This window comes from Caretta caretta, chromosome 4 (assembly GCF_965140235.1).
Source record: "Caretta caretta isolate rCarCar2 chromosome 4, rCarCar1.hap1, whole genome shotgun sequence".
Lineage (NCBI taxonomy): Eukaryota > Metazoa > Chordata > Testudines > Cheloniidae > Caretta > Caretta caretta.
The window spans coordinates 22,553,166-22,576,528 of NC_134209.1; the positions used below are offsets into that span (position 1 = coordinate 22,553,166).

Consider the following 23,363-nt stretch of genomic DNA (forward strand, 5'->3'; position numbering starts at 1 on the left):
GTACAAAAAGGCACCCACATTATGAATAATATAATTATGGGCTCCTTTCTTTTTTGTAGACTTAACACAGGAAAGAAGAAAGCACATATTAAAGCTGGGAAGGGAAGCCAGAGTTACTTTCTGGACTTCACACTGCCTTTGGACACAGCTACTTTCAAACTGTAGGCAAACAGCTTTGTAAAAAGTGGGTTATTTAAACAAAATCTGTGTGCCAGAATAAGGTTTTACACCAGTAACATAGCAACTGTAGGCACAAACTCACTTTTTGGCCAGAAAAATGGCAAGAAAATAAACCATTAACATGTGAAGGGACTTGTTCATTCCCAATCTAATAATGCTGGTTATCCACATGAAAGGGAAAAAACTGTGTGATGTTACTTGACTTACTCCAACCTAAAAATCACAATGATTACTGCCACTCATAATAAAAATAAAGGAAAAATGAAACAGTAGTATTTATAGTTACTTAAATTCCATAATATTTAAGAAATGGTGTTAACCATAAAAATGAATAAATGATGGTAACAGATGATTTTATGATTTAAGTGAATTCAGTCAAACCGTTTCAAAACCCTCCTGAAAAAATGATGTAGGCAAAATCTGTGGTTTGGCTCCTGACCCTTAGGCACTGAAGTAAATATTCTTCATGCAGTAAAGCATTTTGAAAACTAAAGCTATCTTTAAGAAGTAATAAAATCACAATGACTTTGTTGCTCAGTATGAATGCTATTGGAAATCATAGATATTTCAGGTAAGTTTTATTGATGATTGTAATTGATATCCCCTTTCATTTCCTTTAGACATTTCTCTCTAATAATTTATAACGTAGGGTCCAATCCTGATACTACTGCACACAAGGGTTGCCAGTTTTGATTGGATGTATTCCTGGAGGTTTCATCACATGACCTCTTTAATTAAAGATTAATCTTTAATTCCTGGAGACTCCAGGACAATCCTGGAGGGTTGGTGACCTTAGACAGTACTTATTGCTGTTTAAAGGCAAACCCACTGATGTCAAGGTATAGCAGTGATAACCAAGTAGCAGATCCAGCATGCTATACATTCTTATGGATATAAGAATGCTACTTTTCAGTACACCTCCCATTTTTCAAATTCTAAGGAAAAAAGCTGTGGTGGGTGATAAAGTGTTCATGACACTTTGAGGGAATTTTTTTGATGACTTCTCAAATTTGTAACTTTTTCATTTTAAACCTTCACAGTTCATTTACATCTGACATATTGAGACTGAGTTGAAATAATTTTTTCTATTTTGTACAGAAAACACATAGTGTAGTTATGATTCAGAATTGAAATGCAAAGCTTTGGTGTGTGTTGGAACTCAGTGATTTTGCAGACCTGCATGGGGACAGATGTGGAGGGGCTGCCTTTGAGCCTTCCCGATCCTGTGCCGCCCCAGCGGCTGAAGAGACACCTGATGTAACTCCCTGAGGCTTGTCTAACTTAAAGCTTCCTGGGATCCAGAATCTTCAATGCATGTACCAGCCCTGACGCACTTCTCACACCAGGCCTTGTAAGCAGATCCCTGGTGGGACCTAGGGCTTTTGTAGCCTCTTGATGCTGCTCTGGCCCTTTTGCCCAGCTTGGACCAGGGGTTAGGCGCTCAGCCCAGATTATGAGTTCAGCTTCCAGCAGCTCCCATTCGATGCACCAGGATCTTTTGAGTATCTGGACCCAGTTGTGGGTGTTGAGCACTTTCGAAAGTCTGGCACTAAATCTCTTCTTATTCCACACAGTATATGTACAGTGTGGTTACAGACAGGGCCATAACTTTGAAATTCATGGCTTACATGCATTTAAATCGTCTGCTAGAATGTTGCATTGAAAAGCTCTTTTGCCCTGAATTTATTTGGTTTCTGAAAAGAGAGGAGAAGAAGGATAATGCATTGAAATAAATGCATGTTAGTCAGCGTGAGAGTTTGAAATGTCTTACTGGTGAAAGGCTTTGTCACACTATATTTCTTTTTCTAGGGGGGACCTGTACTCAGGTGTTAGCCTCAGACAACGCTTATTTCTACCATTTTAGGAATGCCACCATGCCTTTCCTCTTGCACTCTGATGTGACACTTGGCGATGTATAGCTTTGTGACTTTATGGTTGGATCACAGCAATGTTACACATTATATACTGGGTTGCGCTTCATCCTAATCTGATATCTGGAGTTGATGAAGAAGGCTGCACCACGTTGACTGATTGGGAAATAATATAAGAGATTCTGCTCAGCTGCTTGTTTGCTTCTGTACTTATCTGTACATTTCTGTGCAAGCCTAGCGTTTGGGGCTTTACTTGTAGAGGGGAGCTCTCAGAAATGCAGGTAGGGGTTTGCCTGTCACGCACATACCAGCCCCAGCAGCTCCGAGGGATGCTCGACAAGCTGTGCAAAAAAGATTGTACTTGGGGCTGTATTCCCTGTATTCTTTTCCTAACTCTCTCATCCTGCCACCTGAACCCTGACTAGTCTGGAGCCTATCCCCCACAGCAAATGCAGCCCACATGGAGAGGCCTGGGCTGAGTTCAGTTGGGAGGGGAGATGGTGCTGCTGACGTGGCTGTCTTGCACTCTACCCCTCACTCCCCAAGGAAGCACTGTGATCCAGGGGCAGAGAACCCCCTCTGCACTTGGAAGGAGGGGTGCACGGCCTGCCCAATATTCCCACATTTGGATGTCTCTGTGTAACTCAGATACTTGGATGCAAAGTGACTAAATCATACCATAGGGGAGAGAATATTGAGCAACATTACAGAAAGAGTGGTTGCATAATGATTGTTTCTAGTCCCTTTCTTGCCTGGTACATATGTTTGTATATAGGTGTTCATATTATGCCTTTAAAAGTAGGTGGCAGATTGCTCAAAATAGAATATCCCTTTGTTTTTTTCACTGGTATCGCCAAATAGTCTGCACATGGCCAGTCACTCTGCCACACAAAATGCAGGCTGCTGCGCTCTGAGTTAAAGGAAGTATGAAAGCTTTTTCTTTTTTTTCCCCCTAAGAGGATTTTTTTTAAGACGGTCTTCCCCTTGATTACACTGCTTAATTCTCTCTCCATTGCTTGCTGTGATTTACATTCAAGTTATCGGAAGATGACATTTTGCCACATGATCATAAACCTGAGTCTCCTTTCACTCCTACCTGCCTGTTTTATGCTGATGTAACTTATTCCAGTGAGTTTAGTCCCAGTTAATACCAGTGTCAGTGAAAGTAGAGTTAACCTGTACATCTGTAAAGTCCAGTTCACAGCCCTCCCAAGAGAAAGGTGCAGAGAGAGGGGTTTGAATGACCTGTTAATCCACAGGGATCAATAATTAGAGGGTTGAATGGCATGCAGTTGTTTAGGGGGAGTGCCCAGGTGACTGTAGTCCAGTAAAATTAAGGCCCAGTCCTGTAAGGTGTTGAGCACTTCCTGTGGGACGCTGAGCACAGACAAATGGAAGACACTCGGCACTGCATTCCTCAAGTCATAAATATCTGTATTAATAGCTAATTAAAATATCAGTTTTACTCATTACATACAAATGCTAGAATTCCTATAAAACTTGTGCCTTAGGCATGTATTTTGTTGGGGGTGTGTGTGTGTGTTTTACATATGTATGACTCCCATTAATGCCTATGAGAGCTAGTCTATGCACAGGTCAAAATGTTCTGTAGCTAGAAATATTCTGGGTCCTGTGTAAAGCCCAAATTAAAAAAAAAACCTAACTGATTTTATTTTACTGTGAAGTAATCTGCCTGTGTTACGGTCAGCTGCTGGCTGTTGTACTTTTCACACATCTTTAAAATGTCAGTAGAAGCTTATCAATGTATCGAGTCAGGAAAATGGATTTTTGACATACTTTGTGCTCTTCCTCTCCTCCCTCCTCACCAGGCTGGAATGATAAGAACTGATAAAGATGAATATTTCATTGAACCTTTGGAAAGAGGCAAACAAATGGAAGAAGAGAGAGGAAGAATTCACGTGGTCTACAGGAGATCAGCTGTAACACAAGATCCCGGCGACATGCTCCTAGACTTCCATACGGAAGGTACAGCAGATGTCCATGGTTGCTTAGAAATCTATTCCAGATAGCTGTAGATTCTTCCATTAGCCTTTGAAAAAGGCAATTTTGACTAAGATAGATGAAAAATAAAATAATGTGTCACTGAAATCTTTCCTTGGTTACATATACACAGTGTGCCCTGATGACAACAACAGGTGTTCGTGCATATCTGAGAGCAGAACTTGGCCATGAATTTTTTTTTTTTAAATGTTGCAAAATACTTAGCTCTTTAGAAGCCTGATCCTGCTCTCATTAAAGTCAATGGCAGAATTCCTATTGACTTCAGTGGAAGCAACAATGAGCTCTACATAATTTGAGAAGATATTGTGGGATATTTCATGTTACTAGAAATGCTCACTCACATGAATTTAATATCACACACAGCTTACACAACTTTTGTTTAAACTTCTGGGGTTTTGTTTCTTTTCCCAGTAATAGCTATGTTGTACAAATGGCTGTGATTTTTTAAACCCTTGTCTACTGAATGTGATTAACGCAATTTCAAAATAATTGGTTTGATAGGATACATTTTGACATAGCCAAGAGTTGCCCTCAGTTTTCAAGCCAATGTGGTTGGTCCATCTGAAAATAATTATTGTGCAGTCTTGTCTGTTAGACTTTCTTTTCTCTTTAACTTTTTACAAATGCTTGAGGGCCCAAGACATAGAGGAGCAAATAGCAACTTTTCTTCAAATAAGGCTGGACACGTTGAGGGGCAGCACAGGGTGAGAGATTTTAAAAAAGGCTTTTGTTTTTCAAATGCATCAGAGAAACAGCTTTTTGATATTCGTGAACTGTCTAATCCAGGGCTTCTCAACCTGAGAACAGGTTTCAAGGGGTTGTGACCCTACTCTTTCTCTTCATGTTTAGAGGAAGGTGGGAGGGTCCAGACATTTTCCTGTTGTAAGTTGGGTGGTGGTACAGTATGGAAAGGATGAGACCCGCTGCTCTAAGCCACTGGTTGTTGAAATGTCAAGCAATGGAATACATGTTCATGGGCCGAATGGGAGGGTCGTGGTGATCTCAAGCTGACCCCCTTGAAAACGTCAAGAGATTCTTATTTTCGTTTTGACACCACAGGTTTTCTTATTGAAGTGTAGAAAAACTTTTTCCCTCTTCAGTGCTCTAACTTTTCTCCCCACCATCTTTCAGTTTTCCACCCTCCGCCAATTGTCTGTGCACTCCTGCCCCAATAATAAGGCATAAATCTGTGGTTGCAGTTAATCAAGCCTTGAGAGGTACTGTTTATGGAAATGGAAACGCCAAGGTAGGTAAAATCTTTGGTAGGCAGAAAACAAACATTACTCCACAGCAAGTCATCACAGATTTAAATTGTCCATTTTGGGTTGGCAGCTTCTCTCCAAAAGATAGCAGCTTTATACCTAATCCCAGCTAGTTTCTACCAAGTTGAACAGCACCTTACCTCTTAGCAAGCATTACAGGCTGATTTACACAGAAGTATTGGGCTCAGCAGCACCTTATTGTATTGTAACCTATTTGCAAACCAGTCTGACTGAATCTGAAGAGGGTCAGAGCCAATGCATACTTGATGATAAAAGGAGCAAGCTGCGGAGCAGCTGGATCTGGTCTGGTGAGCTTATGGAAACAAGCTCAGCATTGCAGTCTCCAAGCAGCCTTCTTAGGGTGCTAGCCTTGATCCATGCAAGTCCTGTGCCAGCTCAGGTTGTTGCAAGCTTAGGAGTGCGGTAAACTCCACTCCATGCAGCTGCTGCCAGGGGAGGGGAAATGGGGATAGAGACTGGGGTTCCTCTGCTTTAAATAGACAGGAAAATTGGTTGCTTCATTTGGAGGCAGAGAGGGACAACAGGGGGTGAGGTACTGCAGCCTCCTTTCTGACTGCCAGATGGTGGTGATGGAGTTACCTAACTTAAGATTCCTCTAGCTGGGTGTCAGTCAGACAGGGAAAACCACTATCCCTTTCTCTCCCCCCCAGTGAAGTTCCTACTTGGTATGTTCAGAACTTCTCAGCAGCCCCAGTCCCCAGCTGGGGAGGAATGAAAACCTACTCCCATAGGAAGTGGAGGGGAAATGTTGGGCAATTGTGTAAGTAGGATCTAGGGGTCAGACGTGGTGGGGAGAGAAAGTGCTCTTCCAAGCTTCGCCCACAACATAAGCTCTGCCCACATGAGATGGCACACACAGTGGATTGCACAGATGTTCAAAACATGACCATGTGTGCTATCTGCATTGATTGAACTTCGCTTCTCCTCAGCAGGGTCTGAATGCACATGTGGGCTGTACTGAGCTCCTCATGCTTCTCTTCCGCTCAGTGAGGCTGGCATGTTCCACTGAGCTTCTTGCGCTTGGTTCCCCTTGGGGGCGCCAAGGCTCTGTTAGGCTCCTTGAGTTTGAGTCCTTCTTGACTGGGAACTGGGGGAAAGTGGTGGTACTCCCAAGCCCACTGACTTGTGCTGCCAGAACCTGCCACCTCTTACAATAGCGTCTGCAGTTCTTCACAGTATGATCCTCCCTTCATAAAATGATTGTTCCCATTCCTTTTCTTACAAGTCTTTATGATCCAAGAAACAGATAATACTTTAAAAGCCAAAGTGGTTGTCATTGGGTACCTTGAGATAGTGCCCAGGGAGATGAAGGGAGCAGGTCACACCTCTCAACGATTGTTTCAGGTTCTGAAAACACAGGCAGACATCGCTGTAGCAATTACACTCAGCTCATTGTTTTTGAGCCTCTCACCCACCATAACAGCTTGAGACTGCCTTTCTGTTTAAAATGAAAACTTACGATCTGGAGACTTAGGGCATGTCTACACTTGCCTCCGGAGCGATCGATCCAGTGGGGGTCGATTTATCACATCTAGTGAAGACGCGGTAAATCGACCGCCAAGTGCTCTCCCGTTGACTCCGGTACTCCACTGGAGCGAGAGGTGCAGGCAGAGTTGACAGGGGAGTGTCAGCAGTTGACTTACCGCTGTGATGACACGGCGGTAAGTAGATCTAAGTATGTCGACTTCAGCTATGTTATTCACGTAGCTGAAGTTGCATAACTTAGATCAATCCCCCACCTCAGTGTAGACCAGGCCTAAGGCAGCATGGAAGAGGTTCCAGCCGAATCTAACCTTGGCGATAAACAGCTGAGTGCAGTGTGGTGGTCTCTCTCTGGAAATGAGAAGACCATGGAGCCTTGCTGGATCATGACATTCTCAACATCAGTGTGCCATGGAGGTTCTGGGTCCCATATTTTGGTCCTTTCCTAACAAAAAAACCAAAACAAATAAAACCTCTTTCATGGTGGTACTCAGAATCTATACATACTGATCACTCGGGCAGAGATTCCTTCTTGGTGTACTGTATACATTGTCTTTATCACCTCTTGGATGGTGCAAAACCTTTCAATTTAGAAGATCTTGTTGTGCTCTGTGTCACTTTCTAATACATGTTTTGACTTTTTTTTTTTTTAGGATGTATACCTTTTTGTACCTTATTTTTTTGTTTCTTATGATGTCATCTGCAAAATATTTCCCCCTTTAGTACCATAATTTTAAATCCATTATTTAATAACACTAAAATGCTTCAACTCTATTTGCCACTTAGTATCATACTGTACTGTTTCAACTAGAGCTTGTCAACATTTTTTGAATTTCAAATTTTTAATTTGGGGGGACCCAAAATATTTTTAATGAACATTTGCAACCATTTTTAGTAGCAAGCTCTTCAGTGCTGCCAGAATATGATCGAGCAGCGATTTTTTTCAAGAGAGCATACAGTCATTCATTGTGGTATATTGGAGGAGTTTTATATTTCCTACATATGTTATTTGTAAAAGGACACTTTTATCGTAGCAGCCCGTAATAAGCATTTCTTTAAATATAATGGATCCAGGAAATATAATTCCCTATCCCAATTATTAAAATAAAGTTCCCTTGATTGTGAAAACACTACCATCCCCTCCAAACTGCAGCCTGCATGCGTCAAATCTCAACTAGTCTTCAAGATGAGCCAACATGGAGTGTGGGGATTATTTTTGCCTGTATACGGATGTGTCATGCTGTTACCTTGGTTCTGCCAGTCAGTTTCTTTTTTATGGGTTGGTAGACAGCACCAAAAGGACTGTCTGAGGTACAGACTTGCCTACATGCCAGTAAGTCTAATTGCAAGTCTGTCAATCTTGACAGTGTCCCTTTAACAGCATCCTCTTAGCTTGACGTTGTATTTATAACTACCCTTAATTACCTCTGTTAGGCAGTTTATACTTGGTAAGGTTTGCTTCCTTTCCTGCCCTACAATTTTGTTCATTTTCAGTGTAAACTTGGCCTTCTACTCTTCAACAGTCAAAGCATAAGAAGAAAATATCAACCCACTTACTGAGCCTTGCAGTAATATCTTGAAACAGTATCTCATGCATGCAAGATTGTGAGACTGCTGTAGACATGTTGATTGTTTTAATCGACTTGACTTTCCTGGTCTTTCCTCAGAGTAGATCTCTCAAAATATTTAGAAAGACTTTTCCCCCGCAACTGAACTTCAAGCGGCCTGTCATTTCCAGATGTGTCTCATGGCCCACTTGTTCACAGTATTGTGATGTAAGCAACTTTCCTCTCACTGGGATCCCTCTTGTAAATTTGTGAAAAAGTCTGCTGGAGTTTGGCTAACTTCTGTCTCTTAGTCCTTTGGTGTATGCTGTGCGTGATTTGGTTTTCATTCCTTTTCAATTAGAAGATCCCTTAATGAAATAAAGAATAATTCTACTATAGTCTTATCCTCTCTAATTCTTTACTTCTCTTGTTAGGTTTTACCTTGGCTGAGTGTACACATAGAAAAATATAAAGTTTTATTATCATTTTCCTGATATCTGTTGGAGCTGTTTTTTTCTTTAATCCTGCTCATACCTGCCAGCAGGCTTTCTTAAAGTTAAATTCAGCTTGCTGCAACTCTGTTGAAGCCAGTGGAGGTGCACTCCTGACAGTGGGTCTGAATTTGTTCCATCCTGCCTAGGAGTTGACTATATATCAAATGAACCATGTGGTGGGTTAACATACCAGACACTCTGTCCTAAGTGTATTGTGAATATACCATTGTTAGCAGAAAGTGTATTCAGATAACTCATTTCACAATACAAAACTTTTAGCATACATTTGAGAGTTTAAGAATCACTTGCATTAAGGACATTATGTAAAGTAAAGTGGAAATTTAGCAATATATTACAAACAGAGGCATAGAAATTTTCCCTCAACCTTAGATTCTTTGATCAAAGATTCACTCTGATCAAAGAACTCAGGAGTACAGTCTATTAACTAATTAGGAACATATCTACATGTTTATCCAAAGCAGACAAGATCCTGAGATTTCTGAAATAAGTGTAGCTTAAACAATGCAAGAATTATAAATTTATTTAGCAAAAAGAAAAGGAGTACTTGTGGCACCTTAGAGACTAACAAATTTATTTGAGCATAAGCTTTCGTGAGCTTTCTCTAAGGTGCCACAAGTACTCCTTTTCTTTTTGCAGATACAGACTAACATGGCTGCTACTCTGAAATTTATTTAGGTCACTGTTGTTGTTAGTCAAATTATTATAAAAACTGGGGAGAATGTTGTGTAAAATTCACTCTCGTATATAATAAAGCAAGATACACCAGTGTGTTCCCTGTGAGGAACCGCACTCTGTTTGATACATAAGATGAAGATGCTCTTGTCATAAAAGCTGCCAAGTGCAGCCATATGAAAAGCACTGTTAATCCTGCTGGACATCTGATTTTACAGGGGTACTTCGCAGCATTTGGGAGTTGCGTTGACATTGTTTCTTATGGCTCATCAGAGAGAACTGGAAGGTACATTATTGGTGGCTAACTTGCTAAGTTTGAGGTTATGAACACATTTTCAAAGTTGAATGCTTAAGCTTAGGCACTGATGTAAAAGTAGCCTGATTTTTCCTGCACTTGGAACTGCTGGCGCTCAGTATGTTCATTGTGAAACCAGGCTGCTCTCTATTTCAGCGATGGTCTCACTTTAGGCCCCCAACTTTGAAATGGGCCTAAGAGACTGTAGCGTGGAGTTAAACTGTAATGGCCAAATTCTACCCAAAGATCTGCATGCACATTTCCCACTGACTTCCTTAAAAGCTTCTCAGATCTACCCATACGAAGGCAGAATTCAACCTTTAACATACATGCATTCCCACCGGTTGGTTTTGTGGGACGAATTACCACACTTTTTTTTTTTTTTTTTTGGTCTAAAGATGATACAACTTCCCTAACCATACAAAAAGTTCAAAATAAAAGCTACTAAGCAAGCGTGCAATAAACATGTTTGTAGTAAAATATGCAATGCTACAGCTTAAAAAAAAAAGATACTGGGAGGGCTGGTCAAAATTTTTCTAATTTTAAAGACTTTTTAAATTTTTTAAATAACTTTTGATAGTTTTCTATGGAAACTATTGGCAAAAAATGAAGACTGTCCGTTGATGGGGGTATTTTCTGGTTTGGATTTTGCATGGCCATCTTTGCTCACATGGAAGGATATTTTCAACTGAAAACTTATCATTTTAAAACCTCCTCAGACCTCTTACCTCCACCCCCCAAAATCTGTATTCCAAAATGTGAACATTTGTCCATTTTGGAAAAGTAATGAAAATTAAAACCCTTTAGATTAAGAGAATCTAAGAAAATAATATCAAATCTGCTTTTAAAAAAAACAGAATAAATTTTTTTTTAAATTTTTTCAAAGTCCTGTGGAAACAACCACCCCCCGACCCTGGTGTTAGAGAATATCCAGCTGATGGGTGAAAGATTAACTAAGGTGCCGGTGATTAAACATAAAACAGCTGTCATGATAATAGCTTTAAGTTTACCATTTAGAATAGTGTATCCCTAGCACCTATCAAGAGACCGAAGGTAAAACACTGACCCTACTAAAGTCCGTAGCAAAATGCCCACTGATTTCGGGAGAAGGGGGACAGGATTCAAGCATAAATGTCTTAAAATAAATTGCCAGACCTGATACAGTGCAAACAGCATTGTATTTATATTATATAGAATTTTACATTTTTAGTTTTTATTCTGATAATGAAGTAAATACAAGGCAAGTGGTAAGGTGCTTAATGCATAGCCTGCTATATAAATCAAAGTTCACAAGGAGATTGTGAGTATATGATATTAGCAAGTGTCACTATATAGTGTTCTCATCCTAGTAGGCATAAATACATGATATATCTGTGTGTCTGTTCTTTTGTACAGTCCCTACAGGTGCACTGGGTTTCAGATGCAGTCATCAGATTTCTTAGAAAGGTAGGAACCTTCGATCCAAAAAGTGTTTCTACAGGAGAACTGATGATGTGTAATGCTAATAGATTACTGGTGCAAGAGTGCTCACAAATGTTAAGCATTGAAGCAATACCCTGTGCTGGTTCCTATTTACGCTGAATAGCCTCTTTGGGGAGCGGTGCCATGATATGCTGTACATAACAGTATTTTGATCATTGCATGTAAATCCCTTTCTTTTGAATTCTATCGAACACCCAAGATACTGCATTTGCTGAATGCTTTAGAGTTACAAACCTGTTTAAATTCTCAGGTGTGCCTCTCCTGCATCCCTGTGCTAGAGCAGGGAAGAGAATTGGCAACTGGTAGAATGGACTGTGCTCCCTCTGTCCAGCCAGTCTTCTCTCGAGTCAAAATGGGAGAAAAGGAGAATAAACAAAGGCCAAGACTTTAACAGTGACCAGTTATTTTGATGCCTCCTGTCATAAATATAAAGGGAAGGGTAAACCCCTTTGAAATCCCTCCTGGCCAGGGGAAAGCTCCTCTCACCTGTAAAGGGTTAAGAAGCTAAAGGTAACCTCGCTGGCACCTGACCAAAATGACCAATGAGGAGACAAGATACTTTCAAAAGCTGGGAGGAGGGAGAGAAACAAAGGGTCTGTGTCTGTCTATATGCTGCTTTTGCCAGGGACAGAACAGGAATGGAGTCTTAGAACTTTTAGTAAGTAATCTAGCTAGGCATGTGTTAGATTATGATTTCTTTAAATGGCTGAGAAAAGAATTGTGCTGAATAGAATAACTATTTCTGTCTATGTATCTTTTTTGTAACTTAAGGTTTTGCCTAGAGGGGTTCTCTATGTTTTTGAATCTAATTACCCTGTAAGATATCTACCATCCTGATTTTACAGGGGGGATTTCTTTATTTCTATTTACTTCTATTTTTTATTAAAAGTCTTCTTGTAAAAAACTGAATGCTTTTTCATTGTTCTCAGATCCAAGGGTTTGGGTCTGTGGTCACCTATGCAAATTGGTGAGGCTTTTTATCCAACATTTCCCAGGAAAGGGGGGGTGCAAGTGTTGGGAGGATTGTTCATTGTTCTTAAGATCCAAGGGTCTGGGTCTGTAGTCACCTAGGCAAATTGGTGAGGCTTTTTACCAAACCTTGTCCAGGAAGTGGGGTGCAAGGTTTTGGGAAGTATTTTGGGGGGAAGGACGTGTCCAAACAGCTCTTCCCCAGTAACCAGTATTAGTTTGGTGGTGGTAGTGGCCAGTCCAAGGACAACGGGTGTAATATTTTGTACCTTGGGGAAGTTTTGACCTAAGCTGGTAAAGATAAGCTTAGGAGGTTTTTCATGCAGGTCCCCACATCTGTACCCTAGAGTTCAGAGTGGGGGAGGAACCTTGACATGGTGGCAGCGGTGGGATTAACCTGAAATCATTTTGAGATCCAGTTGAGATTTTTTTGAACTAGAAATACAGATTTTAAAAAGGAAATTTTTTTTTCCTTTGGAAAGGAAGTCCAGAAAGCTTTGAAACTGAAAGCTGAAACTGTGGCCAAGCAGAGACAAAAGGGGATTATCTTGTGAATTGCAGGTTTTCTTTGCCTGGAGGCAGGGTACTTAACTCCTGCAGGGAAATTCACAGTCTTCCAACCCAGAGGTTTTTTTTTCTTTTCTTCCTAAAAGTAAATAGGGGGTGTGTAAAGCTCATGCTCAAATAAATTGGTTAGTCTCTAAGGTGCCACAAGTACTCCTTTTCTTTTTGCGAATACAGACTAACACGGCTGTTCCTCTGAAACCTACCCATTTGCTTTTTCTTTGGGCTGGGTAAGCAGGTTTCCAAGTAGTTGGAGGTTTTTTGCTTTAATTTGGGCCCAGAGCAGAGACAAGGGAATTGTCTTTTTCTGTAGGCTGACAGTCACTATCAGAGAATAGGTATTCTATTCCAGCACAGCAAAATTTTACAGCCACGTTTTGTTTGTTTATTTCTAAACCTCGGGTGTAAAGTTAGTTAAAAACAGAGAGGTTAGAATGACCAAATCCTCAGCTCGACTACAGCTGGAATTAGCCAAATTTCAGGCTGAGGAAAAACAAAGGGAACATGAAAGACAGATAGAACTCATGCGGCTGGAGAAGGAGGTACAGGAGGCTGCCCACAAGAGGGAAATGGAGGCAAGGAAGCATGTGGAGGAGGAGAGGGAAAAAGAGAGGAAGCATGTGGAGGAGGAGAAGGAAAAAGAGAGGAAGCATGTGGAGGAGGTGGAGAGGATAAAGGCCCAGCAGAATATACCAACAAACCCTAGCAATCCTTCTCCAGGTACCACTTCCCATCCCAGAAAGTTCCCCACCTACAAGGCAGGTGATGATACTGAGGCCTTCTTAGAAAACTTCGAAAGGGCCTGCCTTGGGTACAACATCTCTACTGACCAATACATGGTAGAGCTGAGGCCGCAGCTCAGTGGACCCTTAGCTGAGGTGGCAGCTGAAATGCCTAAAGAACACATGAACAAGTATGAACTGTTTAAATCCAAGGCGAGAGTCAGAATGGGGATAACACCCGAGCAGTCTCGTCGGAGGTTCAGAGCCCTAAGGTGGAAACCAGACATGTCATTTACCCGACATGCCTACCACATTGTGAAACATTGGGATGCCTGGATATCAGGAGCAAGTGTTGAATCTCCAGTAAATTTGCCCTTCCTAATGCAAATGGAACAATTCTTAGAGGGTGTTCCTGAGGAAATAGAAAGATACATCCTAGATGGGAAGCCCAAAACTGTAATCGAGGCAGGAGAGATTGGAGCCAGATGGGTGGAGGTGGCAGAGAAGAAGAAAACTGGTCGCAGTTGGAGTGGAGACCAGAAGGGACCACCCCAGACCACACCCTATTACCGGGGGCCGCCCAAAGCCCCACCTACCTCCCAAAGAACCCTCCAGACCCCTTATCGTCCCACCACCCCGTTCTCCAGCAACCCTCCTCGCCCCAGTGACCCGTCAGCTGGACGATGTTTTAAATGTAACGAGCTGGGGCATGTAAAGGCCAACTGCCCCAAGAACCCCAACAGAATACAGTTCATTGCACCGGAATCACACCAGAGGTCCACAGGCCCAGATACCTCCCAGATACCCTTGGAGCGGAGGGAAACTGTGAGTGTGGGCGGGAAGAAGGTCACCGCGTGGAGGGACACCGGAGCACAAGTGTCAGCTATCCATGCTTCCTTAGTGGACCCCAATTTAATCAACCCAGAGATCCAAGTGACGATTCAACCCTTCAAGTCCAACTCTTTCAATTTGCCTACAGCCAAGTTGCCTGTCCAGTACAAGGGCTGGTCAGGAATGTGGACTTTTGCAGTCTATGATGATTATCCCATCCCCATGCTGTTGGGGGAAGACTTGGCCAATCATGTGAAACAGGCCAAGAGGGTGGGAACGGTCACCCGCAGCCAGGCTAAACAAGCCGTGAGGCCTAGCTCTGTTCCGGAAACTTCTATCAGGACCCGGTCAGAGGTGATGGACCTGGACCCCAGGCCAATGTCTGCAACAGCAGTAGTGGATCCAGTCCCAGAGACCCAGACGGAACCAGTCCTAGAACCGGAACCAGCCGAACAACCAACACCAGACCCCGTGTCAGCACTGAATCCAGTACTTGCAACCTCAACACCAGAGGGCCCCACCGAACCTGAACTGGCAGCAGCCGATAACCCTACACAAGAGGCTCAGCCGGAGCCTGAATCCCAACATAGTGCACCAGCGGAGAGCGGTTCACAGTCAACAGAAACAGCTCCATCCCCTATATCGCTTCCAGAGGGACCAAGCCTAGGTCCACAATCCCATGAGGAACTGATGTCTCCAGCATCAAGGGAACAGTTCCAGACCGAACAGGAAGCAGATGAAAGCCTCCAGAGAGCTTGGACGGCGGCACGGAGCAACCCACCGCCTCTCAGCTCTTCTAATCGATCCAGGTTTGTTATAGAAAGAGGACTTTTATACAAGGAAACTCTTTCTGGTGGACACCAGGAAGACTGGCATCCTCAGAGACAGTTGGTAGTTCCAACTAAATACCGGGCCAAGCTCTTGAGCTTAGCCCACGATCACCCTAGTGGCCATGCTGGGGTGAACAGGACCAAAGACCGTTTGGGGGGGTCATTCCACTGGGAGGGAATGGGCAAGGATGTTTCTACCTATGTCCAGTCTTGTGAGGTGTGCCAAAGAGTGGGAAAACCCCAAGACCAGGTCAAGACCCCTCTCCAGCCACTCCCCATCATTGAAGTTCCATTTCAGCGAGTAGCTGTGGATATTCTGGGTCCTTTTCCGAAAAAGACACCCAGAGGAAAGCAGTACATACTGACTTTCATGGATTTTGCCACCCGATGGCCAGAAGCAGTAGCTCTAAGCAACACCAGGGCTAAAAGTGTGTGCCAGGCACTAGCAGACATTTTTGCCAGGGTAGGTTGGCCCTCCGACATCCTCACAGATGCAGGGACTAATTTCCTGGCAGGAACTATGAAAAACCTTTGGGAAGCTCATGGGGTAAATCACTTGGTTGCCACTCCTTACCACCATCAAACAAATGGCATGGTGGAGAAGTTTAATGGAACTTTGGGGGCCATGATACGTAAATTTGTAAATGAGCACTCCAATGATTGGGACCTAGTGTTGCAGCAGTTGCTCTTTGCCTACAGAGCTGTACCACATCCCAGTTTAGGGTTTTCCCCATTTGAACTTGTATATGGCCGTGAGGTTAAGGGGCCATTGCAGTTGGTGAAGCAGCAATGGGAGGGATTTACACCGTCTCCAGGAACTAACATTCTGGACTTTGTAACCAACCTACAAAACACCCTCCGAACCTCTTTAGCCCTTGCTAGAGAAAACTTACAGGATGCTCAAAAAGAGCAAAAAGCCTGGTATGATAAACATGCCAGAGAGCGTTCCTCCAAAGTAGGAGACCAGGTCATGGTCTTAAAGGCGCTCCAGGCCCATAAAATGGAAGCATCGTGGGAAGGGCCATTCATGGTCCAGGAGCGCCTGGGAGCTGTTAATTATCTCATAGCATTCCCCACCTCCAACCGAAAGCCTAAGGTGTACCATATTAATTCTCTAAAGCCCTTTTATTCCAGAGAATTAAAGGTTTGTCAGTTTACAGCCCAGGGAGGAGACGACGCTGAGTGGCCCAAAGGTGTCTACTATGAAGGGAAATGTGCTGGTGGTGTGGAAGAGGTGAACCTCTCCATGACCCTTGGGCGTATGCAGCGACAGCAGATCCAGGAGCTGTGCACTAGCTACGCGCCAACGTTCTCAGCCACCCCAGGACTGACTGAACGGGCATACCACTCCATTGACACAGGTAATGCTCACCCAATTAGGGTCCAACCTTACCGGGTGTCTCCTCAAGCTAAAACTGCTATAGAACGGGAGATCCAGGATATGTTACAGATGTGTGTAATCCCCCCCTCTGAAAGTGCATGGGCATCTCCAGTGGTTCTAGTTCCCAAACCAGATGGGGAAATACGTTTTTGCGTGGACTACCGTAAGCTAAATGCTGTAACTCGCCCAGACAACTATCCAATGCCACGCACAGATGAACTATTAGAGAAACTGGGACGGGCCCAGTTCATCTCTACCTTGGACTTAACCAAGGGGTACTGGCAGGTACCGCTAGATGAATCTGCCAAGGAAAGGTCAGCCTTCATCACACATCTCGGGCTGTATGAATTTAATGTACTCCCTTTCGGGCTGCGAAATGCACCCGCCACTTTCCAAAGACTTGTAGATGGTCTCCTAGCGGGATTAGGAGAATATGCAGTCGCCTACCTTGACGATGTGGCCATATTTTCGGATTCCTGGGCAGACCACCTGGAACATCTACAAAAAGTCCTTGAGCGCATAAGGGAGGCAGGACTAACTGTTAAGGCTAAGAAGTGTCAAATAGGCCTAAACAGAGTGACTTACCTTGGACACCAGGTGGGTCAAGGAACTATCAGCCCCCTACAGGCCAAAGTGGATGCTATCCAAAAGTGGCCTGTCCCAAAGTCAAAGAAACAGGTTCAATCCTTCTTAGGCTTGGCTGGTTATTACAGACGATTTGTACCGCACTACAGCCAAATCGCTGCCCCACTGACAGACCTAACCAAAAAGAAACAGCCAAATGCTGTTCAGTGGACCGGAAAGTGTCAGAAGGCCTTTAACAAGCTTAAAGCGACACTCATGTCTGACCCTGTACTAAGGGCCCCAGACTTTGACAAACCGTTCCTAGTAACCACAGATGCATCTGAGCGTGGTGTGGGAGCAGTTTTAATGCAGAAAGGACCTGATCAAGAATTCCACCCTGTAGTGTTTCTCAGCAAAAAACTGTCTGAGAGGGAAAGCAACTGGTCAGTCACTGAAAAAGAATGTTACGCCATTGTCTATGCTCTGGAAAAGCTACGCCCATATGTTTGGGGACGGCGTTTCCACCTGCAAACCGACCATGCTGCACTGAAGTGGCTTCACACCGTCAAGGAAACTAACAAAAAACTTCTTCGGTGGAGTTTAGCTCTCCAAGATTTTGATTTCCGCATCCAACACATCTCAGGAGCTTCTAACAAAGTGGCTGATGCACTCTCCCGTGAAAGTTTCCCAGAATCAACTGGTTAAAATCGTCCTTGAGATGTGGAAAATATTGTTAGTCTTTATGTACTTGGTAGTATATTTAGAGATGCATGTGTCTTATTAACTCTGTTTTTCCTAGAGCTCCAGGAAGAAATCCCAGCCAGTGTTTCACCCTAGCTGAGATTTGGGGGGCGTGTCATAAATATAAAGGGAAGGGTAAACCCCTTTGAAATCCCTCCTGGCCAGGGGAAAGCTCCTCTCACCTGTAAAGGGTTAAGAAGCTAAAGGTAACCTCACTGGCACCTGACCAAAATGACCAATGAGGAGACAAGATACTTTCAAAAGCTGGGAGGAGGGAGAGAAACAAAGGGTCTGTGTCTGTCTGTATGCTGCTTTTGCCAGGGACAGAACAGGAATGGAGTCTTAGAACTTTTAGTAAGTAATCTAGCTAGGTATGTGTTAGATTATGATTTCTTTAAATGGCTGAGAAAAGAATTGTGCTGAATAGAATAACTATTTCTGTCTATGTATCTTTTTTGTAACTTAAGGTTTTGCCTAGAGGGGTTCTCTATGTTTTTGAATCTAATTACCCTGTAAGATATCTACCATCCTGATTTTACAGGGGGGATTTCTTTATTTCTATTTACTTCTATTTTTTATTAAGTCTTCTTGTAAAAAACTGAATGCTTTTTCATTGTTCTCAGATCCAAGGGTTTGGGTCTGTGGTCACCTATGCAAATTGGTGAGGCTTTTTATCAAACCTTGTCCAGGAAGTGGGGTGCAAGGTTTTGGGAAGTATTTTGGGGGGAAGGACGTGTCCAAACAGCTCTTCCCCAGTAACCAGTATTAGTTTGGTGGTGGTAGTGGCCAGTCCAAGGACAACGGGTGTAATATTTTGTACCTTGGGGAAGTTTTGACCTAAGCTGGTAAAGATAAGCTTAGGAGGTTTTTCATGCAGGTCCCCACATCTGTACCCTAGAGTTCAGAGTGGGGGAGGAACCTTGACACCTCCATTTTTGGGGGCCCACCTTCAGACTCTTTGAAGGGATCTTGCTTTCAGAAAAAGCTGAGCGTGCATGTTCTGAAAATCAGGCCTCTCTAAGGTGTTCCAATGGGCAACTAAAATCACTAGCTGCTTTTGACAGGTTTCAGAGTAGCAGCCGTGTTAGTCTGTATCCGCAAAAAGAAAAGGAGGACTTGTGGCACCTTAGATGAAGTGAGCTGTAGCTCACAAAAGCTTATGCTCAGATAAATTTGTTAGTCTCTAAGGTGCCACAAGTCCTCCTTTTCTTTTAGCTGCTTTTGAAAATCTTTGCTAAATCCTTTACTCCTTCACTTTTCCCTTGAAGAGGAGGCAACCTAGGCTTTCTTGTCACAGCCACCTCCCCCAGAACCCGGAGGGAGAGAGGTGCAAAGGAGCTGGAGGTCAGGCAATTGTATGTTGATTAAGCAATGTAAGATGCATACCAGTGTGCCTTTAGCAGTGTAAGATGCATATTTTTTACCTAGATCACGGGTAAAGCTCACAATGGGAGAGGAAGGCATAAGGAGTGACCTTTGTCAGGGGAAACAAAAATCACAACCTCTATGATCAGGGATGCTACTCAGTTGCCCCCTTGGGACCAACTGGCTGAACAAGAGGATGATGGGGGCATAGTTGTAGTCCTGGCTCTGTCCTCCCTTTTGTGTCAGCCAGCAGAGCTGACTGGCTGTTGAAGGAATTATGCTGCACTCTTCAAGGAGGTGTAGGAAATTTTTCCTCTGGGTGTAACTCGGAAGCTCTGGGAGTGCCTCTCTGGTGCACAACATCTCCCGTGCTCCCCCTGGGGCGGTGTAGCTCTCCACTGCAAACACAGGACTGTCGCTTTTGGTGTCAGTTAGTCCTAAATCATCTAGTTTATCATTCAAGCTCATCCTATACCAAGGTTATTGCATGTTTTGGTTTCACTTTCAAAGCTTGACACCCCCCACCCCCCCAAAAAAAATTCAAATTCAGGGGCCAATGCTTTACAAACCTAGTGTTTCAACCCTAAAGAAAATTTCCATGCTTTTTTTCTTGAACTAGGTTGGGGGGGGGGTGTTTTGGAATCTAGAGTAGTTCATATTGCTTCTGAATGTTTGAGTTAATTTTAAATGCATGAGACAGGACTCTTACAGAAGCAACTGAAAACTAGCAGGTCTGTGAAAAGGTAAGAATTTATTAAATAGGCTTCCTCAGTACTGGCATTTACCTTAGTCATTTGAAATGTCCCCAGGGTAAATCCATTATAAGCAGATTTTTATTTATTAGGTAGAGTGCCAAGTGATTGGACCAGCTTTGGGTTACGGTAATAGACATTGTAATTAAGGCGGTCGAGTCACCTGAGGAGGAATGAGTGGGAGTTTTGTACTGAGCATTTTGAAAAGCTGTTTACTCATCTGAAAGTTGATTATACTAGGCAGATGGAGTCTCCTACCCCTAAACCTGTGACTAGTAGTTATATTTGTAGAACAATATTTTTATTATGTTTACTGAGGTAGTGTGTTTGGAAGAGCTATCAAAATAATGATGGATCTTTACACAGTTTTTTAAAGGTTTGTATACCTGCTTCTAAGATCGTGTAATAAAATATACAGTTTTTCCTACAGTAGATAGATATGTCTTTCCAGTTAATAACTTACATGTGTAACATAAAACCTCTGAATGCAGTAAGGCAATAATGTCCAGTGGATAAAGTAGGGGACTGAGAGTTGGTACTCTTGGATTCCATTCCCAACTCTGCCACTGATTAACTGTGTAACCTTCGATAAGTCATTTAACTTCTGTGTGCCTCCATTTACCCACTTGTAAAATGGGTAGCATAATATTTACCTGTGGTATGTCATATGGGTATTGAGAGGCTTATTGTTTGCAAAGTGCTTTGATCTCCTCGAATATAAAAATGAAAAGTATTATTTTTATTTGGAAAAATTGATGTTGAATGATTATTGGAATTTAATTTTATTGCAAGATGTTCACGTTACTCTACAACTTTACTGTTTGTTTTCATATGGATGGGTGAGAGAGGATTTAGTGTTCTAAGAATCAATTTTGAAAAATCTAGACTTCGTGGGGCCCCAGGTTTGAATTCTGCCTGAGGCATTTTGTCCTTAAGTGGTAGATGTTGAGCTCAGAGCATTTCACTTCGTGTGGGACTGCCAGATGCGACTTTACAAATCAGGGGCCTCTCTGCTGTGTGTGAACATTATGGTTGAGATTCTGGCCGCACTGAAGTCAATCAGAGTTTTGCCATTGACTTCAGTGGAGCCAGGATATCACCCTCTACATTTGAGAGGTGCCTTAGACCAAAAGTGTATTTCAATGTCTCTAGCCAAAATATCTCTTCAGCTGGTTTTATTTTAAGTAGAAGTAAAATGGGAGGAAGAAATTAGTTCTCTGAGGGGAAGTGAAGCTGGCATATTTTGGGGGCCTACAATACAGACAGCAAAGAGGTTAGCCTTTTGCCTCTCTCCAGCCACAGAATGGAGTTCCTGTGACTTGAGCTTCCTTCCTAGGAATGTTTTGGGCGTGGTAAGGTAGAATTCCTAGTGTGCTGCAGGGATGAAGTGAAAAGCAATATGACCGTATCACCACAGAACTCTTTCCCCCTATGCTTTTTTGTCCTGCTCCCTTTACCTGTGGGTACATGTATGGACTTAGATACTGTATGGATAATCTTTCTAGTTATGCAAGGCTTTGTTTTCTGTTTTTCAGCTGGCCAGCCATTCTCTGTCTTCCACTGTCTTCCATTGTTTTACTGCAGTGGATGGATGTCCTTAATCATTGTTGGACCAACAGGGCTATTTCCCCTCACTAGTCTAGTTAAACCTCAGATAGGATTTCCCTCTGCACAAATTAATTTTAAAATGTAACCAAAAAAGAAAAAAGAGAGACTGCTGTCTCCATTGTTTTGGGTTAGGCTGCTCCCCAGGGGAGTAGCTGGTTAGGAAGAGAATCGCTGCTTGCTACACACACTGGCCAGATCAGAGCCAGAAAATCAGGTGAGTTCTTTCTATCAGAGAAATAGAGGGAGGGAAAACAGCCTAGAGAAACTCCTTTATCCACATGTAAGGAAACAGGGCCCTTGAAGGAAATTTCCTTTCCTGCAGGCTGATAGCTAAGGCTGAAGAACTGGGAAGTCCCATTTTATAAAAGGGCTGTATCCAAAACCAAAATGGCCAGAAGAAAAATGTCTTCAGCTGGCTCAATTTATCTCTAGGAAAAGTGGAGTGTGTATCACCAAGTGCAAAACTTCAGGGGAATTCTTCACTGTCCATAAAGCATCTGACTGGAGAGCAAAACGGCGGCTTGTGACTTTCACAGGCACTGAGGGTCTCTGGAAGAGAGCTTAATGGAGCTTTGTTTTCGGGCACTGTATAGAATATGTACATCAAGAGCTTCAGTTAAAGTGATGAGCTGTGAGTGGCTGAATTTGAAATGTGTCATTTTGGTCGGTCTATCTTGTGGTTAAAGTGAATTTACTGTGTGAATCGTGATTTCTGTGATTCTCTGCCAGCCCAGAAGGCGGTTTCCTTACAACTTCACAGGCTCCCGCTGACAAACCTGCTTCAGAACAGGGATTCTAAGGGGGGCACTTTCACTACGGTCCATGGGAAGTTAGCCCTCTCAGGCCCCCACCTACATTGCAGCGAGAACTATACTGAGTGTAACCGGGATGGGACAAGGCTGACATGAACAGCATTCAGTTCATCCACTTTTCAGCTGTGCTTGCCCATTGACACCCAACCTGCTGCACAGCCACGTTTGCATGTCGTTGCATTCTGGGAAGTCTAGGCACCTAGCTTTCCCATACTGCCTCCACAACTGAAGCCATGAGTAGTAGATTGATGCACTTCTGGATGTTGTCCAAGAGGATTGGAAGATCGTTAACTCAGTTACACCAAAATGGCTAGGCTGTCAGATACACAAAGCGAAAGACCCTAGTTAAACCTTCATCTTAGAGCCCTCATAAACAGGATTGAAACACAAAGCCACACAGTTAAGGACCATACTAACCATTTGTGGAATCAGCCACAACCTGGTTAAAATACTTGGGTGAAATGTGCACAGTAGACAGGGCCTTGATTCTCAGTGGGAGTCAGGTTTTTAAATCCCTATACAGCATGATGTGAATATATCACTGAGAGAGAAAGTAGCATAATAATCTTGTTGGTAAATCTAAAAGCATTTAGTCCTGGTATTAAATTCAAGCCAGTTCAAGAATCCACATCTGCAATAAAGATTCCCCTCTTGTATCAAATAAACAGCTCAGAAATTGACTGAGTGCCAAAAATACTGTATTTATTCATCTAAGGACACTGTTGTATAATGTAGTGCTAAAAAGTCAGTCATCAGTCTGCTGGGAGTGATCAAGCAAGAAGCCTCTAGAATAGTTCCACACATGGATGGGTGAGAACTTTGCTTTGCTTTTCAATACTGTAGCCATTCCTGATATGGAAGGATCTCCTTTTGGG

The 23,363-nt window shown here is 42.9% G+C and overlaps 1 protein-coding gene across 1 annotated transcript in view; it reads left to right on the top strand.

Moving 5' to 3' along the window:
* The window catches only part of ADAMTS3 (ADAM metallopeptidase with thrombospondin type 1 motif 3), a 194,825-nt gene that overhangs the window by 65,761 nt on the left and 105,701 nt on the right, over positions 1–23,363 (top strand). Inside the window, 1 exon segment of the mRNA XM_048847260.2 lies at positions 3,881–4,037. Coding sequence (XP_048703217.2) covers positions 3,881–4,037 — 157 coding nt within the window.